Source organism: Monopterus albus, unplaced genomic scaffold, assembly GCF_001952655.1.
Source record: "Monopterus albus unplaced genomic scaffold, M_albus_1.0 scaffold182.1, whole genome shotgun sequence".
Lineage (NCBI taxonomy): Eukaryota > Metazoa > Chordata > Actinopteri > Synbranchiformes > Synbranchidae > Monopterus > Monopterus albus.
Window position 1 is genome coordinate 1178346 of NW_018128062.1, and position 13414 is coordinate 1191759.

General features: G+C 40.1%; 2 protein-coding genes across 6 annotated transcripts in view; both read right to left on the reverse strand.

The window, feature by feature from the left end:
• Positions 1-3540, reverse strand: part of ankef1a (ankyrin repeat and EF-hand domain containing 1a) — an 8916-nt gene extending 5376 nt beyond the window's left edge. For both annotated transcript variants that reach the window (XM_020616941.1, XM_020616942.1), the window contains exons 1-3: positions 3303-3540; positions 1611-1818; positions 992-1153 (exon numbers count right to left, since the gene is read on the reverse strand). In XM_020616941.1, coding sequence (XP_020472597.1) covers positions 992-1153; positions 1611-1800 — 352 coding nt within the window. In that variant the 5' untranslated portion in view covers positions 1801-1818; positions 3303-3540. The remainder of the gene's footprint in view (positions 1-991; positions 1154-1610; positions 1819-3302) is intronic.
• Positions 3541-4342: 802 nt separating this feature from the next.
• The window catches only part of emilin1a (elastin microfibril interfacer 1a), a 20149-nt gene continuing 11077 nt past the window's right edge, over positions 4343-13414 (reverse strand). For all 4 annotated transcript variants that reach the window (XM_020617001.1, XM_020617005.1, XM_020617002.1 and 1 more), the window contains exons 3-12: positions 12348-12544; positions 11809-11908; positions 11352-11460; positions 11105-11266; positions 8582-9859; positions 7349-7763; positions 6884-7009; positions 6681-6698; positions 6447-6581; positions 4343-5970 (exon numbers count right to left, since the gene is read on the reverse strand). In XM_020617001.1, coding sequence (XP_020472657.1) covers positions 5651-5970; positions 6447-6581; positions 6681-6698; positions 6884-7009; positions 7349-7763; positions 8582-9859; positions 11105-11266; positions 11352-11460; positions 11809-11908; positions 12348-12544 — 2860 coding nt within the window. In that variant the 3' untranslated portion in view covers positions 4343-5650. The remainder of the gene's footprint in view (positions 5971-6446; positions 6582-6680; positions 6699-6883; positions 7010-7348; positions 7764-8581; positions 9860-11104; positions 11267-11351; positions 11461-11808; positions 11909-12347; positions 12545-13414) is intronic.

The following is a 13414-nucleotide window of genomic DNA, read 5'->3' on the forward strand; positions in this document are numbered from 1 at the left end:
AATATTATTAACACTTGAAAATACAACACAGTACAACCACTTAGGGCCTTGCTTAGTGGCACTTCATCTGTGGTAATGATAGGAGATTTCTCTACCCAGAGTAACTCTGATGTATAAATCTAACTGGTGTCACAAACCCACTCCTCTAACATTTAGGTCAACACAGGATAATACAAGCCAGTTGACTACTGACACAGCCCACTGTGAGTGTTGAGACTGGGACGAACCAGAACTCCCTCACCCTTCCTCCCATTCTCTTTCACGCAGTGTGAAAAGAGTGCCAGTAGGTTTAAACACACCCTTAAGAAGAACTGATGGGAGATATCTGGGATACTACCTCCTCATCAATATCTAAAGAGTAGCGCCATGCATTTTCATGAGTTGTAAGACAAGGCCAGGCATTCAGAATGAAGCTGCCAGCCTAACTTGAGATGGAAAACACCTCTCTTTGAGAAATCGACACTGCAAATGAGAATACATAAGTAAAAGCAAAGCTCTCATGATTAAAACCGTATCAATTATTGACCATAGGGGTTCTAGGTACATTCCTGTGCATTAGGTAGGAGTTTTACTTGTAGATAGTAAAGGTTACTGATATTTCTACAGTACAGTGTGATATCTTTAACAACTGTTTTCTGAACAAATGGAAATCCACACTGACATGAAAACCAACACATTTCGACAGCAACAAGCAAATGTTTGCATTTTTACTTAATGAATGACAGCTTGATTATGAGCATTTCCATAGAATTGTTGTGCTAATTGAGCATTGAAGTTCATTGCTGTCCTTTGAAAAAGCAGCAGTGAAACCAGTGATAGCTGAGGATGCTTTCTTGCCTTTCCAGAGTCAGTTTAACCATATCTCAGAGTTTACTGTAATGAAGTTAAGATATGTAACATGCTAGTCTGTCATTTCTATACAGATTGTTGTTGTTGTTTGGGTCTCTTGCAACATGCCATACGGAAAACAGCGATGCCTGATAGCGCTCACCTTTGCCTTCATCATCTTGGAGCCTCATGTTAGCGCGGTTCTGTGCCAGCAGTGCCACTATGGCATCATGACCCTGCTCAGCTGCTAACATGACTGGGGTGCGACCCTTCTTGTCCTGGATGTCGGGGTGTGCTCCGTTGGAAAGAAGGAATTCGACTAGGTCTGAGTGGAGTCAGGGAGAGCAGAGAAAAAGTCAGGAGAAATAAGTGACTTTTGAAATCTTACAGTACTTTTTGGTTTGCAGTAGATTCTACAAACTCCTGGATAGTACAGTATGTAGGCTGATGCCTTTTATTTAACTATAGCGTATCTCTTTTGGAAGCAGTAATAGACTTTGAATATATATTTCTGTAAGTTACAACACATCTTTATGAACATTATAAAACTCATGTAAACGAGGGTTTTTGGAAGTTACTCAAATTATTAATTAATTAATTAATTAATTAATTATTATGGACTCACAGTATTCAAGTTATAAAAATAGTGATAATATGAAGCAATTGCCGTCACATGTGACTGGATTTGAAAAGTATCAAACTGATGCTCAGCTGTTAGCCACAGCACACCAGAGAAACACCACTTGACTAAACTGTATTATATAATCTGACAGAGCAATCACCCTGATTGTTGGCTGAAACTGCCACGTGAAGCACCCCTATGCCATCCTGTGGCTCAGTGAGATTGATGAGGTTTTCCACCCCGAGGTTCACCATCTTTTCTATCTGCACCTTGTTCCCTTTATGGACCCACTGCAGCAGGCGGTAGATCTGACAGACCTGCAGGCGGTCCACTGCTACTCCGCCACTCATTCTGGGTTATGAGAGAGGCTGGGGGAAAAAAAGAACAAAGGAGGCATAACTCAAATATGCAGTGACCAAGCTTGGAATAGTAGTGCAGTGTTTCTTAAAAGTCTAATTTTTGAGGTAGGTAGTTAGATTTGTACATCCCCCAGTCAGAAAAAGTTGGGATGGTATGTAAAATCAAAATTAAAGCTGAAAACAGTGATTTGTAAAACATCTGTATCCTGTATTACATTGAAAACAATACAGCAGCACATTATTTGATGTGATACCTCATCAATTTGATACTTTGTTCAAAATAAACACCCACATCAATTCAGATGGCTGCAATATATACGCCCCAAGCCAGGGTCTGTCATGGTCTGGGGTCGTGTCAGTGACCTTGGCAAAAGTAACTTACACTTCTGTGATGACTCCATTACTGCTGAAAAATACATAGAGATTTTGGAGAAACATATGCTGCCTTCAAGACGTCATCTTTTCCAGGGATGCACATGCATATTTAAACAAGAACACAACCTCATACTGTGCACGTTACCAAGGCATGACTGTGGAGGAAAAGGATGTGAGTGCTGGACTGGCCTGCCTGCAGTCCTGACCTGTCCCCAGTAAAGGATCTGCGGTGCACTTTGAAATTTGTGTCAACAAAGAACCAGGACTGTTGTGCACTTTAAGACTTTTTTGCAGGAGGAATGGGACAAAATGACACCTGACCATCACTTGGTGTCCTCAGTCCTTAAACATCTCTTAAGTGTTGTGAAAAGGAACGGCAACATCACACTGTGGTAAATGCTTTACTGTCCCAACTGTATTTGGAATGTGTTGGATTGTTTTCAATGTAATACAGGACAGATGATCTACAAATCACTATCTTCAGTTTTAATTTTGATTTTTACATATCATCCCAACATTTTCTGATTTGGGGTTGTATTCAAGTATTATGCTGTCACTGGTGAAAGAAGTACTCAAATTCTTTACTTAAGTTAAAGTACAGTAATAGCAATACAACAGTATAAGAAATACTCTCTTACAAGTATGCATTCAAAATGTTACTTAAGTAAAAGCATCAAATACTTAAAGTACCTAAATTAAAAGTACTCATTATGCAGAATGGCACAACAGTCTTTGCAGTCAGTACAAAGGGGTTGTTGGTTTGACTGCTGTATATTTCATTTTCCTGCTTTTCGCCTAAAATAATTAAGTTTGACCTCCATGTAACTTACTTTAAATAACATTATGTTAACAGTTTACACTATGGGAACCGGTACACCACATTATAAGCTAAGTTAAACTAGGTTACTACTTATCATCAGTTTAACTTTAAAAAAAACATTTTTTTTTTTATCTGAGTCAAAAGGTGATACGTTTTCACTACCACTGACTGTTACTAAATGTTACACATTAAAATAAAACTAGAAAATTTCCCCAAAGCACTATAAATAACATAGGCTGTAAATTTAAGGCAAAAACAACAAATTAAAGGGAATGTACACTTCAGTCATTGAACTCACCTGCAAGAGGAACGTTCGCTAGCTAGCCACCTTGTGTTACTCCTTAACTTTACTGTACTAGAAAACTTAAAAATCTCGCTGTACTGTATTTTCAGACATTCACGACTGTTTCAGTATTTCTCCACAAAGTCCTCAATTTATTTTAAAACTCTACTTTTCACTCTGAACGAGCCGGAGGAGGGAAACCAACTCATCTCCTTGGCAACGAAACGCGTGTAAATAGTGGGACGGGCGCGTGGTGTTCTGGTGCTGACTGGTGCTGCTTTCAAGTGCTGGACATGAGCTCGGTAATTCGAACATTATACTTGAAAAAACAACAGCAGCGAGGGGAGAGAACAGCACTTAAAAAAAAAACAAATAAACTAAACTGCATACAAATAAAAATTATTGCAATAATTAACACCAGCCATATTTTATCCCATAAACATCACACTTTAGTTGCATTGTAGTGTCAGCCAATTCCTATTTGTTTTGCCCAATCCAAATCACAATCTAATATTTCTGATATCATCAGATTGTTCTTTCTTCATTTTTTTTTTACCCTTATTAGCTTGCACAAAGTAGCTGCCTGTCATGGGGTACATATAAAATTACTCTACCATAAACACTGTGTACATCTATAACCCAGCTTGTCATGCATACTTAAGCCCTTGAGTAGTCTAGGTAGAATTACCAGTTCTTCATGGCCTTGATCATCAGTGCACAGATCAGCTTACATACTCTTGGGAATGACTTTATTTGTGTGACTTAAAGTGGAATGACAGCTATTGTGTACAAAGAGGCCCTACAAAAGAGACATGTAATTCCCATTTATAAGTAATGAATGTGCAAAGAATGGAACACAAATTATACTCACCTCTGTCTTTTAGGAACAGAAGCAGTACCTCCAACTAGAACGAGATAATGAAACTGAACACAAGGTGTCACTGCAGAGCAGTGTAAAAAAGGGTTTTTCAGCTACAGTATATCCTTAGTCTGCAGCTAAAATTACCCCGCTGAAGTCAAAAGAAAGAGATGACAGAGGTCCAAGGTCAAGACAAAAGTGAGACTGTTGACATCAGTTGTATAAAACCTGGTATCTGTATTTGAGGCACACGCGTCAAAAACATACAAAACATATACAGTACCTGGCAATGTGAAGTGGTAACTGGCAAAAATGTTTTAAAGGCAAAAATGCTACGAATATTTACATTCCTTCATGGTTATACACTGCATAGAAACAAAATCATTCCCACACTGAACACTGAGGGATAAAATGTGAAAAAATACATATTGTGAGCACCGTGACAAGCTGATATTAACTCATGGGCTCCTTTCATTCTAATGTAAATTGAGCGCAATGTGTGGCCCAATCTGCTGTATTGTCTTTGCAGAAAATGTGCAGTGTGCCTCTAAAAATCCCTTCAAGAATATCTACAAACTAGACTTCATACACATATTTTCTTCTGGAGGCATTTGTATTTGATTTGTAAAGGCAGGCAAGATTTGAAGCATAGTGCCAAAGGTGTAGCTTCATTGTGTGTTATTATTAGCTTTATTTAAGAATTCCACTGTAAGATGGACTGATACTAACAGCTTTATAACTTTAACTACTTGATCCTCCATGGAGTTCAATGCCCTTATTAGGACAGAAGAAGACAGGCTCAGTCTACACCCTGCCCATCCTCCTTCCCTTCCCCTTATGTTGGCCTTATTGTTTTGCTGCTGTATGCTTTATAAAATCCTGTGGTTTCTCAGTTGAACTGTAAGTGACTTCATTTGTGCATTTCTTTCAAAGGAATTTATTTTAGTGGTTTGGACAATGGCCCCTGCCTCCTACATCACTGTATTTTTGTAAGTCAATTGGCATTCAACATTAGGTTTCTGGGAATTCACTTGTGGTAAAAATGAAACTGAGCAATAAGAAAAGAAACTACACTAGAAACAGAAAAAAAATGAGTATGCTGATATGCTGTGGGTGGATAACAAACAAAAACTCCACATGCTTAATCCTTCATCAGTTTACCAAACTTCCTTTGATTAAGTTTATACACTGTATGAAATGTAGAAGTATAAGATGACCCGGAAGTGGCTTTTTCTGAAGAAATTGTAAAACAACACAAAACAAAAAAGCACAGACACACAATGGTTCTTTGTACAAATAGTTTTCCTTAAAGTTGTGGAACAAAACAAATCATTGTGGTTGAAAAGGATTGTTCTGTCATACTTAACACACATAAGGCAAAATATAAAGTATCTATCTTTTTGCTGAATAAATCCAGTCCAGTTATTTCACCCTCTGATTAGTCAGTGGCTCTGTCTGTTAAGAGTCCAGCAGACAAGCCCAGACATAATGAAATCACACCCAATCAAATTGTCTCGTACAGCAGCATCCCACTAAAGAGAGTCAAAGGTTCGGAGGAGAAGGCCAGTTTGCCAGTGACAAGGTCAATACAGACTGTGTCCCCGACCTCCATAGGCAGTATGATGTTGAAAACAGCCAGAGCTCCAGGAATTTGCTTGGCTTCTGCCATGGGTTTCTCCAGGCCTTCGGGTTGATACCCAGCAGAGTCCACACGGGCCACACCAGTATTGGACTTTGACAGCACGGCCTCGATCTTCATGTTCTTGTGACCGGTAAGAATGCCACTGAAGAAGTACTTCCCTCTCACTGGAGCTGTGAAATAACCTGGAGGATGGAAGTACATGGTTACACTGAGGATATTAGTGTTGTGCACTTGCTGTTGCACAAATAACTCATGAAGTGAAAAAGTTCGCTTTAACTCTTGCTTAATTGGTAACTTTCGTAAACTCTATAGGTCAATTAAATCAAATGTTGAAGGTCTGAAGCCTGTTGGATTGCATGAGAAGACAAATTGCTTATGGTGAGGTCTGTGGATGATCTCTAGGAAAATACCTTCTACTGAATATCAGGGCTATGAGCATGACAAACTAAATCCCTTTCATCCCCTTTCAACTGACATGGCAGCAGAAACCTCTGAGATGTTGTTTGAGATATCTCTAAACCTGGAAAAATAAAACCAAATCTCTTTGCATGGCTAGATACCACTAGAACTAGCTAACCATTAAAATTCATATTTTTTAAAAAGTAACAAGAAATGACTGATCTCGACAAGCACCGAGTCACATTCCAAACAAACTGACCTGTTTTGGGATTGTAGACATTATTTTCATTGACAAAGACATCATTAAACACTATGGTTCCCGCACTCCTCATCGGACGAGTCAATGCAGCAGAGAAAGAAAGGCGTGGAACGAGGGCATCAGACCCTGCAGGACCTGACCAAGGAGGAGAAATGGGGAGTAGGAGTTAGAGTGAAATAAAAATCAGAGAGTAATGAGTGGTTTCATTAGCCGTTTAGTAAGAATGGCACATACCCTGTTCACCTCTGAGACCTGAGGGGTAAGACAAAAGATGAAAACAGTGAGTTAATCATTAACTCTATCATTCTTGCTGTTTATTTTGGATTCTTATCATGTATCTACAATAGATGTGAAGAAGAAAAAAAATCTGTGAGGCAACTAAAGTAAATTAATGTCATTACATTCAACAAAGTATAAACAGAGTTTGCTGTCTTTACCTGGGGGTCCTACTGGTCCCTGCTCACCCTGTCTGCCTGGAAGTCCCACCCTCCCCTGAGGTCCTTCTGGACCAGGGAGTCCACGCTCACCTCTCTCTCCACGCAGTCCTGGCAGACCAGGTGGACCTGGAGGAGAGGAATGTTTGGTGAGACAGAACAGCTGAAAAACACCGTCCTGAAAATCTTTTTACCAGTAACAGTGTCTCATGGGAGAATTGTAAAAACATGTAAAATAAGAGAAGGAAGCCAAGACATTTAACTTGGTCTGACACAGGATGTCTTCCACTCTCATGTTTACTAAAACCTCTCTTTCAGACAGACTGCAGACTTTACAGACTCTTAAGTTAATGCTTCTGCACATAGCAGGCTGGATTCCTTCTTTGGAATGGCCTTGCCTCCCTTTTACTCAGTGCTATCTCTGGTCCAAAAAGTGAAATCCCATGCCCTTTGCCTTCTCTGACTTACCTGTGAAGTCCTCTTCCATGAAGTTGTCGAACTCCTTGGTCAAGTCCACCAGTGAAGAGTTCAGCTTGTGTATCTGGGTGTGAACATGCTCCAGCTGGACATTCTGGATATTGTCAATACGATGTCCATGAGATGATACCGTGACATTGAGTCCATTGACGCAGCTCCATAACCCAGACACGTGTTGGTTCAGGCCTTCCTTGATCCTCTCCAGGCTGTCTGAAAAAGAGTCAAAGCGGCTGCACACTCCCTCCAGCTTGGAAAGTCTTTGGTCCAGGCCATCGTTGCCTCGCCGGCACTCCCCCACCTCTGTCAGATAGTTGCTTCTTATTATTTGGATCTCTTTGTCCAGGGTGTCGAATTGAATCTTTGAGTCATCGACATGCTCTGTCAGCAAAATCTGCAGGTTGTTTATCTTGTAGAGAATGTAGATAATTGTTAATCTGTGTATTTTGCATGAATCTCCTTTTACATTTCAAGTGCTACTGTAAATATAAAGTACTTTTTTCCATCTTTGCTACACTTTATTTTCCTCTGGTTTCTTATAGACTTAAAAATATGTAAGCATATTATCTAAGCCGGAACTGAATAAGCCGTACGACTCAAAGCTTTGTAACACACTCAAATATTTTCACAAGTATAACAACATTATGTGCAAACACTGTGGTCAAGATAACCATGAGGCAAATTTCACTGACAAAATGTTGTTTTTACACGAAGGAAAGTGATGTTTTACAATGTACAGTTTAATAAAACAACACATAAATCATCAGTGCAATTACCATCATCATTATTATAATGGTAGTTTGATCTTTTCTGAGGGACAATGTTTAAAGTTTAATATAACACAGTGGTTCCCAAACCAGGGCTCAGGATCCCAAACAGGGGTTTCTGACATTTTAGCCACACTAGCAGCATGGCAGTGGGTGGTTGAGCTGTCACTTGGGTCTAGACTGAAATATCTCAACAGCTATGAAATAAATTATCATAAAATGTTCTACAGACAATCATATAGGACAAGTGCATTTATTGTGAAATCCTGGATAGTTTGCCCCTCTTAAGGCCTGTAAAATCTATTTAAGTAAAACAATCAGTAAAACAAATAACACTCTTTGAACTGCTCGCAACTCATATGCAACATATGGACATATAGGTCATGAGTACACTATATATATATGATACACAAATTGTCCTCGCAATAGCAATATCAGTATATCTTCATCATTATCTTACCTCAGAAATGATGTTATTCTTACTGTTGGTAAGGTCAGTCAGTGTGTTCCCCTGTGTCTGTATGGTTCTTCCCAGGCTCTTCAGAGTGTCATTAATGGAGTTAAATGTGAACATGACCCCAGCCAGCGCTCCTTGAATGGACTTCAGATCCCCTCCTAATCGTCCACTGTGGACAGTATGACTGTCCAGACGGTCCTTCAAATCATTTATGTTGTTTTTACACTGTCCAGTACACTCTTCCACTTCCTCTCGGAGCCGTCCCACCTCCTCCTGAAGGTTGGAGCACACCTGAGAGCAAACAGATTCCCCCGAGTTGACTTTTGTCCGCAGATCTGTCAGCTCTGTCTGGCACCTATTGAGACCACTCATGGTGGAGTTGGTAAGTGAGCGCAAATCCTCTCTTAAAGTGCTGCAAATTGAGCAGTCCTTAAACTTACGGCCTAATGTTTCAACCTCTGTGACAATCCGGTTGAAGTGCTCACCACTCCTCCCTGTCACAGCAGTGATCCTTTTGACATCATCCATTAAGTTGATCACCTTGTCACTCAGGGAGTCTCCTGACACAGACAAATCATTTAACTTGGTGTTAAACTTCTGGATCTCCTCTTCAGCGGCTACAACTCTCCACTGTAAGGTTTTCACAGTGTCATCAGTCTGTCGGCCTGTTCCATCAGGCCCACAGGTCTCGCTGCAGATGCTTGTTGTCGATGTAAGCTTTTTGTCCAGGAAGGCCGTGATGTTCTCCAGCTGACCTAAACGTCGACTATGATCTGTCACTGTATCTCCAAGAACAGCCACATCCAGCTCTATTTTTCCAACCTTGAAGCTGTGGTCATCCAGACGACTGAGGACCATGTTGCGCAGGTGTGTGACGTCTCTCTGGACAGTGTCCTTTGTGGTGCTCCCAGTATTAATGCACCTCTGCTCCGTCTTCCTCATGGTGTTATTCACCCTCTTCTCTAAGTCTCTCAGTCTGCTGTTCAACCGGTCCTCTGTCACTTTTCCTTTTCCTCCACCTGTCCCAGCAAGCTCGTTATCCAGCTGCCCTTTAATGGTGTCACACTTGTCAGCAGTGGAGGTGACTTGGACCTCTACAGCAGACAGTCTCTTTTCCAGCTCAGTGACTGTGCTGCAGCAGGCTTTGGAGCGCTCAGTCTCACTGCGTGAGATTTCCAGGCTCTGTCTAAAGTGCTGGTCCACAGAGCTGAAATGCTTCTCCAGGGCTCTGATCCTGTCCCTGTCCTCCTGCTGCTGGCGCCTCAGGTCCTCCACGCCAGCCTGAAAGAAACAGGGACAAGAGTTGTGTTTTAGCAGATACCAGTTACATCTTTTGTTTTATCATGGCAGATTTCTTATTCAAAATTACTTGTATCTTTCCCCTATAACTTTTCACAGTGACTCCCCAGGTAATAAGTGGTGTAAAAAGTACATCAGTATGTACAAACTGCTGAGGAGCTCTGATTTAAGAGTACTACACAAATCTAGTGTCTTAGCCAGTCAGTTATAACATGACCAAACTCACAATGAGACTGGGGGAGACTGTATCCAGTGTTCCACACATTATTCTTTCTGGTCTTAACTTGGTTCCTAAATTACTTACAATATAGCTCGACTGCCAGTAACCAGGTGCACTAATGCTTTAGGCCTTGAGTTGCTAGCCTCAAACAGAGATGAGGAGCGGGCTGCAACTGCCTTGCAGGCTCACTTTAACACCACCAGATTTTTCTCACTTTCAAACCTGCTGTCATCTGCCCCAACTAATGCTTCCTTAAGTCACATCACTTGAGGCAAATGGTCAGATTTCATACAGCTCCTTCTGGAGCCTCGAGGCTTTATACATCCTTTGTTTTACATGTGCAGCATTAGTCACCAAGACTTGTAAACAGATTCTGGTGTATAAAAATGGTGGAGTGTCTTTAAAGAATAGACCTTGGTCTGCAAGTTTTCTTTTGATGCTGTCCTATGATTTTGTACAGTTGTACAGTTATAAAGTACAGTATTTTGTATAATATTTGTGGCCAGGTTTGGGAAGAGCATATGCAGCCACTCCTCATCTTCTACAGTATATGAACAAAAGGAGTAGGTGCAGTTGTTCATTAAACAAAAGGATTCAAATGATGGTATGGGAGGTGCTGTAGGAGAAGGGGGCACTTGAACATAAGTCAAATAAAAACTCAGTTTATACAGATAATGTTTGTTTTATGTTGAAACTAGAAAATAGCAGTTGGCCTTGCTGTCCTGTTCCTTTTTTAAATTTATACTGTATTTCTAGATGTATTATTTGTTTGTGCAGTGCAGTGGTTTATGTGAGAGTGCTGTTTTCTTTTATTACAGCCTGCAGGTGGTCATTAGTTTTTACTGCTTTAGGCAGCAGAACTCACTTGCAGAACCCCACACAAAATAAAGTAGACATATAAAAATTTAACATCACAATCTTTTTTTTGTTATACTTAAATGTGAGTATAACAAACTTTTGTGAATGTTTTTGCTGTGTCGTTGTGGCTTGTACACAGTGAGGTTCACCTGGCAGGCAGAGCAGGACAAAGACACTCTTCTCTCAAGCTCTGTTAGTATCTCTTCCTTCAGAGTGTTCAGCTGGTTCCCCTGAGGTCCTTCTCCATCAAGTTCATTGCCCCCACCGTTCACCAGGTGGTTGTTGATGTTGAGCAGAGTCTGATCATGGACCTAAACGCCATCATCATCACATAGTCTGTTCTGCATTTAAATTGTTATACATATTGACAGTCAAACAAGAACAGATATATTTGACCTGTGTCCTGTTGTAGAGATGGTCCAGCTTGGTCTGAATGTTGTTGATGGTTTCTTTCATGTGTGGCTGAGCTGAATCAGCTGGGACAACTGCCCCTTGCAGACCGGGCCTGTAGAGAAAAGACAGATTTCCTCAAATTTTAACAAACATTTGTAATAAAAACAGGCATATGTTATATAATGTAAGACAAAGGGAAGGGTGGCAAATCAAAATGTATCATATACTCAGGAATGTGGTGTATGGAGAGGATGAGAAGGTGGAGAACTAAAATTTAGTCTACATTTAGCTGATTTCTACTTTAACAAGCACAAAGGTCACAGAATACATCAGTGTTTATGTTGACATTCTCTTAAGTTCCTACTGAGGGTAAGATATTTATCTCCTTCAAACCTAACACAAATCTTAGTAAATAAAATCAGACTTTGTAGGTGATATATTAAAAACAGCATTCACATACAGCCTCTGGTTTAGGTTGTGAATAGTTGTCTGCATGTTGTGTAGGTCTTTGGTCAGACCACGGATGGTCTCTTCCAGGTGTCTGATCTTCTCAGCATCACCTTGAGACAATGAAAATGAATAGCCAATATTAAAGAGGAAATGTGTAGTTTAATTCTAAAAATTACCAAGAAAAGACAAAAATTACACAGTCAAATAAAGTATGGAACCTTAAAATTATATAGACACGGTTGTTAATGACCCTGGAAACCACTTTTCTCATTCAAAGTTAGAACAGTCTGATAATTTCAATGGAAAGATCCCTGCTTTTATTGTTTTTGTAGTATGAAGTCATGACTTTCTGTGAATCAGTTGGAGTTTAGCAACATTTGAATCCAAATCTTACACTCAAACAGTAGTAGCTTGTTTATTATGGTGCCAGCACCACATTGGATCAAACACTGCCAGTAGTCCTGTTGAAGAGGGTTACCTGATCTATTTAAAAGCTGTCATGGTTGTCAAAACTATTCATCCAATTTTTAGTCTTTTTGCCATCCCTACCTTCTCCTCTCTGCCCACCATCTGTGTTGTAGCCCGTCTGTGAGACATGAGGCCGCCCTCCGATGACCTGAGTGTCAGTGGTTACGTGTGGTCTATCTTGGCAGTCTTCTCCTGAGTAACCGTGGCAACACTTCCACTCCATTTCTGTCACCATCTTGTAAGCTATCTTATACCTTGGCCTCCTGTATGTTCGATAGCTGAGGATGAAACAAAAAGTTGAGAAATAACATCTGGACTTTTATTTGATCTGATTTTCTACATTTAAACAGGAACACTTGACTTGAAATTTAAAACTAATGACATGACTGTGACTTGTATCTGAGTTGGTGTTCTACATTCTAGATTTTTAGCCAAGTGATTGACAGAGATAGGTAAGATCCTGCAAAACATGTTACCGTCTGCACTTTGAGTTAAGGACTAATTAGCAAGTCCTACCAGGCTAACATGCTAAACTAAAGAGCTGAACATAGTACACGTTGTACCAGCTACAGTAAACATCAACATGTTAGTGTTGTCATTCTGAACATGTTACCATGCTGATGCTAGCACTTTTAGCACAAGGCCCATTTTTAGCCTCACAGACTTGCTGGCATGGCAGTACATTATTAGTGTTATTGATTTGTATCTTAAAACTCCAGACTAACTCAGGACTTGAGCAAACTTGAGTTATGCCAAATCACAACATTATGTGAGTTAAGGTTTGCAGTGTGGTCCCTATAACCATGTTAAGGACCAACAGTGGTCCCTGAACCCTATGTTGAATACATCCACTGCACTCTATTTATACTGATGTGCACCGAGTCATTAAATGTTTCCAAATAGATACAAATCAAAATGATAGATGGGCGTTAAATTACTCTGTAAACTTGGGTAAATGTTATTCCTCTCCCCTTTTAGTCTGTCCTAAGTCGTAATGTTTAGCTTAGAGAATTCCTCTGAAAAAAAAAGACTATTTTCTTTGGCTATAGTGCAATTTTATCATTAATGTGTCATCGAGCCCATGCGACTAAAGACACTCTGGAAATCTATATAATTATTTCTGGCAGCGTCACAGGTCCATTAACAAG